The 12408-nt window shown below is 48.2% G+C and overlaps 1 protein-coding gene across 1 annotated transcript in view; it reads right to left on the reverse strand.

Annotated features, from left to right (window-relative positions):
- The window catches only part of dus2 (dihydrouridine synthase 2), a 203761-nt gene that overhangs the window by 88248 nt on the left and 103105 nt on the right, over positions 1-12408 (reverse strand). The window contains exons 7-8 of the mRNA XM_085991372.1: positions 8753-8818; positions 3835-3905 (exon numbers count right to left, since the gene is read on the reverse strand). Of these exons, the coding sequence (XP_085847498.1) occupies positions 3835-3905; positions 8753-8818 (137 nt within the window). The remainder of the gene's footprint in view (positions 1-3834; positions 3906-8752; positions 8819-12408) is intronic.

Raw genomic sequence — 12408 nt, forward strand, 5'->3', positions numbered from 1 at the left:
CCGCGGGGGGGGGGGGGGGGAGGGGGGTGTAGGAGGCCAGGGACGGAGGTGCTGGCAGGCGGCCGCCGAAAAAGCGGCCGGCCGCACCTCCACCTTAACTAGCGCCACTACCGCCACAGGTAGGCCCCTGTGTACCGGTCGCTATTTGCGGCCGGCGCTGAAGAGGCGGGCGTGACCAAATATGGTCATCGGGGCGGGAACGGGGCGCTGCGCACACCGATGACGTCATCGGCGGCGGCGCAGCGCTACAGGCTAATGCCGCCATTAGCGCCCCGCTAAATTTCGCGGTAGGTGTGGCCAGTGGCGCAAAAGCCACTGAGTGCCCTCTTTGGGCGCAAGCTGGTGGCGCAGGCCACTGAATTTCTAGGCCAAGGTCCCTCCACTGAGCTAAAAGACAAGGGGGGAGAAATTCAGTAGATTGCGCCACCCGTTAGTGCCTTAAGAGGGCGCTAAGTGGGTCGCAAGCCCACTGGCGCCCGGGCGCGGCACTGCCCATGCCTCCCGCTAAATTCCACGGGACGTTAGTGGTGGCGCTAACTGTTAGCGCTGCGCCGCTGCCGATGACATAATCAGTGTGCGCAGCGCCCCGACCGCGATATATGGCAGCGCCCCCTGATTTACCGCCGGACGCTATGTCCGACCGGTTCAGGGGGGCCTACCTGCGGCCGGGGAGGCGCAAATTAAAGGCGAGGTGTGGGGCGGCCATTTTGGCCGCCTGCCAGCACCTGCCTGCGCTCCCGTCCCCGGCCTCCTGAACACCCCCCCCCCGGAGTGCCGGCTGCGCTCCAAGAGCCCGGCACTTCTCCTCGGTGCCGGGCTCTTTTGCCTGCACTCCTGATCCTCGGGGGCCCAGCTGGGCCCTAGATCGCGTCGCACAAGGCCCCTCCCCTTTAAGAAGGGGAGGAAGGCCTGCAATACCGCAGCGCGTGGCGCTGTGACACGTAGCGCCACGATATTTACTTGCAGCGCCCCAAGAGGGACGTGCTTCCCTTTGGGGCGCAACAACTCAATTTCCGGTGCGCGAGCGCAAATGTTTCCGGGGCGCTACTTTTAGCGCCCTGGCGAGGCTGGCGCCCCAAACGGGGCTATACTCAATTTCTCCCCCAGGTCCCCACACCGAGCTAATAGACAAGGTCCCTACACCGAGCTAAAAGACAAGGTCCCCACACCGAGCTAAAAGACAAGGTCCCCACACCGAGCTAAAAGACAAGGTCCCCACACCGAGCTAATAGACAAGGTCCCCACACCGAGCTAAAAGACAAGGTCCCCACACCGAGCTAATAGACAAGGTCCCCACACTGAGCTGAAGCAGCAAATACCCCGCATTCCAAGAGGGCGCTAACGGGAGACGCAAATCAACTAGCGCCTGGGCGCAGCGCTGCTAATGCCTCCCGCAAAATTCAGCGGGAGGTTAGCGCCGGCACTAACTGTTAGCGCCGCCGGCGATGACGTCATCACCATGCGCTGCGCCCCGCTCACACCCCGGCTGTAACATTGATGGCGCCCCCCCGACTTGCTGCTGGAGCTATGTCCGCCAGAGTCAGGGGGGCCTACCTGCAGCTGGGGCGGCGCTAGTTAAAGGGGAGGTGGCGGGCGGCTATTTTTGTTGCTGGCCGCTTGCCAGCACCTGCCCCCGTTGCTGTCCCCAGCCCCCATCTTAGGGCGCTAACGGGAGGCGCAAAGCAACCGAATTTTTCCCCCAAGGTCCCCAGCACTGAGCTGAAGCAGCAAATACCCCGCACTGAGCTAAAAGACAAGGACCCCAGCACTGAGCTGAAGCAGCAAATACCCCGCACTGAGCTAAAAGACAAGGACCCCAGCACTGAGCTGAAGCAGCAAATACCCCGCACTGAGCTAAAAGACAAGGACCCCAGCACTGAGCTGAAGCAGCAAATACCCCGCACTGAGCTAAAAGACAAGGACCCCAGCACTGAGCTGAAGCAGCAAATACCCCGCACTGAGCTAAAAGACAAGGACCCCAGCACTGAGCTGAAGCCGTGTGCACCCTTAGGATTTGGTGTGCAACTCAGCATTCAATTTACATTGCATAAAAATATTTTTGTTTTCCACATGAAAGATCCAAGAAATAATAAAATGAAATATTTGATGGCGATAGATGAGGAAGGAATGATAGTCATGTCAATGGCGAGCTCCCTGCTCCTCTCATGTTCACCAGAACAGCCAGGTGGGGCTTCAGTTTAAAGTCTCAACCAAAAGACTGTGAAGGAATAAGCCATATAACCTATTCAGAAAAATACACCATTCTGTGAAAGAATTCTGGCCTTATTAAAACATGACAAACTGGGTCTGGAAATCTAGAAACCGAACGATGAAAAAGCTGTGATAGCATTCTGGCTATCGAGATAAGATAGTTGTTGACACTGAATCAATAACCTTATTGAAACAGAAGGTTAAAGGCTCCTGACAGTCTGAACCTTTGGGAACAAGACAATAGTTCACCCTGTACAAGGTGTTCTAATTCACATTTCGTAAAGAAGCACAAACATCTGCCATCGTAAAAATTACATCATGTAAAACGCACCTGCTGTTACACCGTTTTTTGTGATAAACTTAGAACACCTAGAGGAGAGACATGGTTCTGTAATGCTACCAGCTCAGGTGACTGTGGGATTGCAAGGGTCAGCAGAAAAATGACTAGAGATAATTAGCTTACATCAGCAGAAAACCTTAAAGGAAATACCACTGGAAAAGGGTATAAATATTGAACTCTCAAATGGGATAGTAGACTCGCTTTAAAGGGGCGAAGCGATTCTCGGCTTCAGAGGTGGCTCTGTAAGTCTCCAACACTTTGTACCTCGAGGATCAAAGGTATTTGATTTTGGTGGATATCCTGTAGAAAACTAAGAACTGTAAAACTGTAGCGAAGTTAAGATTTGAGAGTAGGTTCTCTGATAATAGAATTGTAAGCTTTCTCTTTTCGGAACTGTTAATGTTGCGATTGACTCACCAACTGTAAATTATATGTCGGTTCTTTAATAAATCTATATATTTTTAGAATTGTCTCACATAATACTTCTGTATCAAACTCGCAAACTCAATCTCTGTACACTCTTTGGTGAGGAGTTGCAGAATTCTGGGGGAGTTTTCCGGACCCTCATAATATCCGGAACGTTACAGTCTAGCTAAACTTATTAAAAGTGCTATCTGGAGGACGGTAACATTTTCAGGTTGTTCCTTTCCTTTAGGGAGAGATAGTCCGGACCTTTAGACCCAATTAAGCGTCTTTAGGATTCGGCTACCTCAAACTTTAGTTGAAAGTGAATGTCTGAGGAATATGCCTGATCCGGGGTAGCCCTAAAGGGGCTAGGACTAGTAATTATTCCTTCAAGACAACACCTCCAACAATGCAGCCCTCCCTCAGTACTAAACTGAAAGGTAAGTCTAGATTACATACGCAAGTCGTGGAGTGGAGCTTGAACTCACAGCCTGCTGACTCAGAGTTGAGAGTAAGCCAAGCGGACACTTGGATATTGAGGAAAGCCCCTTCTACACTCTCAGAAGAGGACCCCCACCACACCAGCTTAATCTTTTTCTATTTCAGTTTCCTTATGGCATTGATGCAAGACTAAATAGCACTGAAATGTTGGCCGTTGTTAACACAGGCCCATTCGCACTCAGGCTCAGACTTCCAGTCTGGGATGGACTAAATGCAAGTTCCCAAAGTGAGAGTGCAGTAATCTAACCCATTTCCTTAGCTTTCTTAGAGGGTTCAGGTGATGCTGTCTCCTTGTGTCACTCCACAAACACTCCTGTAACTCTCTGTATATTATTGACACCGGCAACCAAGTGAGAATGCCTAGACTGTAGTTTTACCTTCCATGTACCGCCACAGCTGCAACTCCTGTTCTTTCGATACGTTTTACAAGGTTAATGGTGTCTTCTAGCTGCAAGTAAAAGCAAGTATTTAAACAAATTATGAGATCAAGAGGTACACATCAGTTTTGTCTTCTGATTATTAATTCAATGAGTAATACTTTAAACAGCGAGTGTCACCATCAACATCACTTTTAGACACCAACCCAATGGCAAAAGAATTTTAAACAACAACTTTTTGCTTTTTCTGACTAAATATTTTTGTAAAGAAAATAACTGCTTATGACATTGTCTGGGGCACTGGCTTAGTGGGGTTACTGAAGCGACTGAACGAACAGTGGGAGAGATGGCTGAAGAGAGCTTCCTTGCACTATACTCACAGATTCAGCTTCCTCGGACCATCCCTAAGCTGTTCCCTGATGAGAACAACATTTACCGATTTAAAAGAAACGCTTATAACAGTTAGTTAGAAAATGGCATTGGGAAAAGCTTGGGAGCATGTCTGATCAAAAGATCTCTGGGGCTACATGCTGCTGATCCTATTGCCAATTTCCTTTCTGGCATGTCTAAGGAAGGGGTAAGTATTAAACTTGGAGAGATAATTACAGTTTGATAAAGTTGACCATTTTAGATCATACTGGTATCTTGAAAATAGTATTCCTTCATGATAATAGTACAGCAGCTGTTTTAAAATAATCTAGCTATGAAACTGTAAGCTACTCAGTGTTAGCAACACTGGGGGAGCAGTTATCCACAAGTAGATTTTGAACAAAAATAATATTCAGAACAAGATTGGGAGTGCCCCAAAAAACCCAATTACTTATAACACTTTCAAAGTTTAAAGAAAGTGTCCCACGGTGCTTCACTTGGATATTGAGGAAAGCCCTTTTTACACTCAGAAGAGGACCCTCACCACAACAGCTTAATTTTTTCTATTTCCCAAATCCGGTTTCCTTATGGCAAGACTAAATGTCACTGAAGTGCAGGCCGTTGTTAACACCTGCCCACTCGAGGCATGGAAAAAGAGATTAAAGAGTGCCCGAAAACTTGGTTGAAAAGATGGGTTCAAAGAAGATGTTACAAAGGAAAAACATAGCAGCTTTCAGTACAGGAGGTCATATCTGTGCTAGCTCTTTGCTGGAGCAATCCAAAATTAATCCCACTCTTCGCACTCCACTCACAAATCTGCTTCTAATATTTATCCAAGTTTAATCTGTCTCAACCACTCTCTGTGGCAAAATATTCCATGCTCAACAACCCTCTGCAAGAAGAAATTTGTGCTAGCCTCTCTCCTCACTCGATGACAATTTTAAATTGATGACACTTGTCACAGACTCTTCAACCATAACAAATACACTTTCCCTATTCACTCTATCAAAATCTTTTAAACTTTTAAAAGCATTTATTAAATCTCCTCTTGGCCTTAACTGCTCCAGCGGAAATAGTCCCAGCATTTCAAATCTCTCCTCACAACCATAGGGGGGAACTTTCCCAGCCCTCGGGAGGCGGGTCTGCTGGGAAAATGGCAGAAACTGGGAGCGGGTACTGACCCCGCTCCCAACCCGCCTCCGTGCCATCTTCCTGAGAGGCGGGTTCCCCGAAACGCGCAGGGACCCGGCTCCTCGAGGCAGGAAGGGGATTAGAGCCAATTAACCGCCTGTTAACAGGCGGTTTTGAGGCTTTTCCCCATTTTACGCCTGCAATTGCGGGCTTCCCGATGGCTACAAACCTTGACAGGGTCAGCGAGGCGAGCAGTGGGTCTGCGGGGGTGAGAGGGGTCGATATGTCAGCTGTAGAGGTGAGTGATGGGTGCAAGTGTGGACAGGTAAATATGAGAGGTGAGTGTAAAGTGTTGGAAAAAGTTTCCTTACCTCTGCTTCTTTCTGCAGGCTTCAATCGTTGAGGATCCGGAGGTGCCTCATCTCAACGGCAGAGATAACAGAATGGCTGTTGCATTCTCAGATGCAGCAGCCATCTGCTTCCTGCTGAGGAGAGAGGTCTTGGTGAGCCTTTGTGCAAGGGCTCACCTTAAAACAGAGATTGTCAGTTTCGCAAAGCTGTCAAGCGCTGACAATTCATCTGTCAAAATTTTTTCAACAGATGAAGCATCATACGCTGATGTCATTTGTCACCGGCTTTCCCTTAATTGGCCGGTAATCCCGCAGGGCGGGCTTAACAAGGCCAATCAAGGGAAAATAGCGTGGGTTGGTCAGACTTTGCTGGGGGCGGGACTGAAATCCGGAAACCAGAAGTCCCGCCTCCAGCATGTCTGCATTGACAAAAGCCAGCCCATAGTTTCCTATTTATGGCAGTTTCCTATGCTGGTGAATCTATGCTGTATGCTCTCTATGACTTTAATGTCTTTTCAATAATGGAGAGCCCAAAACTGCACATGGTACTATAACTGTGGCATAATAACTGTTCATTAATTCTTTATACCCCGATTTATAAAGCCCAAACTGCTGTTGGTCTTTTTTTTAATCTACCTGCATTTTCAAGCTAATTAGGTCTCTCTGTTCATCCACACCCTTTAGTTTTTCCATTAAGTATATACTCCCATGCCTTGGTTTTACTCCCAACACATATCACCTCACACTTATCCATATTAAATTGCATCCATCACCTGACTCCCCATTCCGCTTACCCATGTCTTCCTGTAGTTTTTTTCTTAATAACAATCCTCCTCGCCGTCTGCCAAACCTCCTACTTTTGTGACACCAGCAAATTTCAAGAAATGGAGAAGTGGAAGGATTTAGCAAAGGTTGTTCCAGAGAGTAGGGCTGGGGAGGCAGAAGGCTCTGCCACTCATGGTGGAACGAACAGAAGGCAGGATGCACAGAAGGCCAGAGTCAGAGGACCAAAGCTTGCGAGAGGAGGTACAGGGCTGGAAGAGATTGCAGAGACAGGGTGAGGACAGGAGAGATTTGACGGCAAGGAGAAGATGTGTGATTTTTAATTTGTTGCACTGGGGAGTTTAGGTAGGTTAGTGAGGTTGGAGGGGATGGGTAAGCGGGACTCAGCGTGGTACAAGAGGAAGAGGGCTAGTTTTGGACATTGGGAGTTTATGGAGGGTGCAGGATGCGAGGCTGACAAGAAGGTCATTGGAGAACAATCAAGTCTAGAGGCCCACAAAGGAAGATTTAGATCTACACAACAGTTCATCAGGAAAAAAAGAAACAGAAGCAGTGTACTGCACAAGCTACCAGCTCGGATCCACCACAAGAGCCCCTCAAGGCTTCCCGACAACTTTCTCCATTATTCTGCTGCTCTCTACTCACTTGCAAAACCAGTCGATCCAGGATTCCTGAATTTCCCAGGATCAGCTGGCAGTCACTGGATTGAAGGGAAGTAATTAGATGGCTGAACAAGGTCTGAACGTCAGGAAGAATTAAGATTGTTCAGTTACTAAATATTGGGAAGACCGAAGCCATCGTCTTCGGTCCCCACCACAAACTTCGCTCTCTAGCCACCAACTCTAACCCTCTCCGTCACAGCTGTCTGAGGCTGAACCAGACCTTTCACAACCTTAGTTATATATTTGAGATGAGCTTCCAACCACATTTCCGCTCCATCACCAAGACGTTCCATATAAGCTGCGTAGCCGCTCTCTGCTGGTCTCGCACAGCCCGGGACTGGCTTTTGCAATGTTAAAGTTCGCGCATGCACAAAACTGTAAATGGGCCGCACAGCCAAAAAAAAAATTACGGGGAACATTGGTGGCTCCCGGTCACACAACACTTCCATTTTAAAATTCTCATCCTTGCTTTCAATTCCCTCCATGGCCTTGCCCCTCCCTATCTCTGTAACCACCTTCAGCCCTACAACCCACCGAAATCTCTGCGCTCCTCGACTTCTGGCCTCTTGTGCTTCCCCAATTTTAAATCGCTCCACCATTGGCGGCCATGCCGTCAGCTGCCTAGGCCCTAAGCTCTGGAATTCCCCCCCTAAATCTCTCCGTCTCTTTACCGCTCTCTCCTCATTTAAAGATTCTCCTTAAAACCTACCTCTTTGATCAAACTTTTGGTCATCTGTCCTAAACGCTCCTTATGTGGCTCAGTGTCCAATTTTGTTTTATAATGCTCCTGTGAAGCGCAATGGGATGTTTTATTGCGCTATATAAATGTAAGTTGTTGTTAAAACCAAAGGTAGGCTGATGAGGAGCTGATATTTGAAACTGTTGAAAATTTATGCCTTTGATTTACTGTATTTAAATATTTAATTTATCAGTGATCTCACTTTCATATCATACTGTTTAAAAGTTTGATCATTAATATTTGAATATCATGCTGAAAATCAGCTTGGTTGTTATTTCCTGATTATAAACACATATCTAAACTTTATTTGTGTTTCCCCGACATTAAGAGGTCACTGCACTACAAAGCACGTGAGGTGTTTCTGAGCGATACAAGGCTTGACTTAAACGCAAGTCTTTAGTTTTTCATTCTCGGGATGTGGGCGCACTGGCAAGGCTGACATTTATTGCCCATCTGTCGTCGTGCTCGAGAAGGTGGTAGTGGACCTTCTTCCTGAACCGCTGCAGGTGTAGGCCACTTCAGAGGGCAGTCAAGAGTCGACCATGGTGGTGTGGAACTGGAATCACACAAGGCCAGACTGGGTAAGTGTGGCAGGTTTCCTTCCCTAAAGTACATTAGTGAACCAGGTGGGTTTTTACGACAAACTGACAGCTTCGTAGTCTTTTACTTTTACTGATTCCAGCTCTTTATTTCCAAATTTTAATTTTGTTTTTAAACTGAATGGTAGGATTTGAATTCACATACTTTGGGTTATTAGTCAAGGCCTCTTGGTTACCAGTCCAGTAACGACTTCACTACCTTTTCTATTAGTAGAAAAAGCAATGAAGATGGATTATGAATATGAAAGTTACTACATGAAAGTGAATAAACACCTAGACACTTACCGATGACAAAATCCGAATTTTGCAGGTCACTGGCTTTGAGATTCCTTTGACAAGGGTGGAAAGGATCTAAAACGGTAGGGCAAAAAATGCAACATTAATTTAATACCATTATTAATAGAAATGCTATTAAAATCTAGATCAGCTCTAGACTCTATTCCTTTAACTACAATTATATGCTTTTGCAATAAAAATAATAGTTTTAATTCTGGAATTTTCCAAACTAAAATTATACCTCTGTGCAAATTCACACCAAAGCATACAGTGGAAAATCTTATTTCAGGTCCGTACAAACCTCTGAGTAAATTAAAAGTAATCTCCCACACAGTGTGACCATCTGAGTCTTCAGAGGCTGCCTCTTTAACAAAGTGAATCTCAGTGACCTGAGCCTCCTAATCCTTCACAGCACAAGATCAAAACGTTCACAGCTCCAAGCCCAAAAATCAAGCCAAAGAACAGCAAACCCCAGCGCTTTCTCTGCAAATCTACAACACTCTCAGATCTACTAACTTGTAAGTCTCAAGTCAGACCCGCTACAAAGTACATTTGAAATGTGAAGAAAGCCTAGATCTCTCAAAGCACAGGCACAGGGACTAGATTTAGGATATAAACGATTTTGATTTTGATTGACTCATTTGTACTCATAGAGAGCTATGTTTTGGTTGTTATTACATTGTGGCTGCATTTCAGTCATATGCCAGTCTTGATAATACTTATACATGGCAATAAACGCTGCTCATATTTATCGCTCTTAGTAATTCTCAGTCACATTTCTATTGCACAATTTTGCGGGTAATATGTGGAGATTTAAAGCTGCAGAAAACAACGACCATCAACTGAATAATGCATTCGTCCCATGCTTTGCATTAATAATGAATTAGACAATTTTGAACACATTATTCATTAATAATATTACCTCAGTTTATAGCTGAAAACATCCCCATATAATAAAATTGCCTCTTAAGAAAAGGTATAATGTTAATCAACGGGTTGTATGCAGATGATGGCCAATGGAAGGTTACAGATTTCCATTGTAACATGAATTGTTATCTATCACACTGAAAACAGGCAGGCTAACTAGCATAAGTAAAAGGACCTCAATTTGCACTTTCTCTTAAAGGACATTTAGGAAAAAGTGTTTGGAGAGAAGAGTCAACACCACAACTTGCCTTTAAATAGCACCTTCATTATAAAAAAATGTCCCAAGGCGTTTCAGAGAGGCGTAATTAGACAAAAATCAACACCAAGCCAAAGGAGGTATTAGGAGGCGTGACTACAAGCTTGGTCAAAGACAAGGGCCTAGAAATTCAGTTGGGCGCGCCAGCCGTTAGCGCCTTAGGAGGAGTAGATCTCGAGCGCTAGGCGCTTAGCGCCCGGGCGCAGCGCGATCTGCGCCTCGCCCCAACTTCAGTACACATTTAGCGCCGGCGCAAAGTCTTAGCGTGCGCCCTGCTGCGCGCGCAGATCATGACATCATTTACTAGTGCAACGCCCTTTGTGCGCCCCAAACCGGAACTTCACTCGCGCCGGCCCATTGTGCGCCGGGCGGCCCTAACGACTGTGAACTGGAACAGTACACAGCCGAGCCGGGCCGCGGGGAGCGCTAATTAAAGGGCACTTACCCTGCACTATAAAGGGCCGCCATTTTGCAGCATTTACTCTTGTGCAACGGTTTTTTGGACAGAGACCAAGGAGGCGAGCTTACTGGTTTGGACCAACACTAGGACAGGTATTTTTGGCTCAGGCCAGAGCTTAGCAATTATCTTTGCCTTCATTGAGAGCTCAGTGTTTGCCAGCATATAATGGGGGCTGCATTGGGTGGCAACGCTGACTTTCAGCCTTATGCCAGAAGGGCTTACAGATGCCGTGAGAGAGTGGCAGCCCTGGCTAGACGCAGAGGGGGCAACAGGCGTCTCCAACTGAGGCCTTACCCACCCAGGGTATACCGCCAGCAGACCTCCTATCTGACCATGTCTGCCGCGATGTGTGTTAGGAGGCTGCGATTCAGAAGGGAGGTGGTTGCAGACATCTGCCGGCTGCTTCAGAGAGATCTGCAGCCACAGCTGATGCGCAGGACGTCTCTGTCGGTGGCAGTGAAGGTGACGGTGGCTCTCAACTTCTATGCCACCGGCTCCTTCCAATCCGCTACTGGGGACATCGCTAACATCTCCCAGTTCGCCGTGCATTGCTGCATCCACCAGGTGACCGAAGCCCTTTTCACAAGGAGACATCAATTCATCTCCTTCCCCATGACCCTGGACAAGCAGCAGCAGCGTGCAGTGGGATTTGCAAGAATAGCGGGCTTCCCCATGGTGCAGGGCGCCATTGACTGCACGCATGTGGCTTTGCGGGCACCTCTTGAGCATGCCGAGGATTACCGCAACCGGAAGGGCTACCATTCCCTCAATGTACAGCTGGTGTGTGACCACAGGCAGCGCATCCTAGCTGTCAATGCCCGCTTTCCAGGCAGCAGCCACGATGCCTTTATCCTGCGACAGACAACTGTGGCTGATATGTTCCAGGCACAGCCTCCCCCAAGAGGATGGCTTATCGGGGACAAAGGCTATCCTTTGTGTACCTGGCTCATGACCCCGCTCCGCGCGCCCACGACCCCTGCTGAAGAGGCATACAACGAGAGCCATCAAGCGACTAGGAACATCATAAAACAAACAATCGGCGTCCTCAAGCAACGGTTCCGCTGTCTCGATCGCTCCGGGGGAGCCCTCCAGTATTCGCAGGATCGAGTCGCCCAATTCGTCGTCGTTTGCTGCATGCTGCACAACCTGGCTATCCGCAGGACTCAGGCACTGCCACCTCACGTTGGACCACCACCTCAGGAGGAGGAGCAGGAGGAGCATGAGGAGGAGGAGGACGAGGAGTACCAGCCCAGGAGGGAGGCACAAGGTCCAAGGGCCGCCCGTCGGCGGCTTATTGAACGTCACTTCTAGGCCCCCTGTCAGGGAATGGCTTGTGCCAATGAAAGAACATGATTGCAGCCGCTCCGCAAGCCCTCAGCCGGTTAAGGCAACAAACACTTCAAAGATCAAACATGGACAATGTTAATAAATAAAATGCTTTATTGTTCAAACTCAGGTCCCTTCCCACATGAAAACCAAAAACAGACGAAACCCCCAAAAAACACTCAAACACATTACTCGCTCCCACAACCTGGAGAGGATTAACAAAATAGTGCAACTAAAATGGCCGTCATTCTCGGCCTTCGTAAAAAACAAACATCACATCATCGGCCTTCAAAAAACAAACATCCAATTCTCGGCCTCAAAAAACAAACACAACTGGCCACACATACGACTATTTGGCCCGCTAGGGCGATGCCTTGGCCATCTTTGTGTGGCCCCTGCCCGCCCTGCTGCTCCTCCTCAAAGTAAGGCCATTGGCTGCTGCAAGGCTGGGGGCAGGCTCCTGAGGGGCACATGTCGTGACGGCAGATGCCCTTGGGGGTCGGCCTAGTCGAGGGCTGGCCGTCGAGCGGGCGGCTGTTGAATGTTGCAGCTGTGGCTGGCCAGCATCAGTCGCTGCAGCAGCTCCTGGCAGCTCCACTGGGGGAGTGGCAGTGGCGGCTGGAGGAATGGGGGCAAGCTGGCGGATGGCATGCGCTCGCTGGTCGCCTGAGACACTGGCACTCGCCCGGGCCAGCA

This window comes from Somniosus microcephalus, chromosome 6 (assembly GCF_052327205.1).
Source record: "Somniosus microcephalus isolate GS21.2 chromosome 6, FLI_Smic_1.0, whole genome shotgun sequence".
In the NCBI taxonomy this organism is placed as follows: Eukaryota; Metazoa; Chordata; class Chondrichthyes; order Squaliformes; family Somniosidae; genus Somniosus; species Somniosus microcephalus.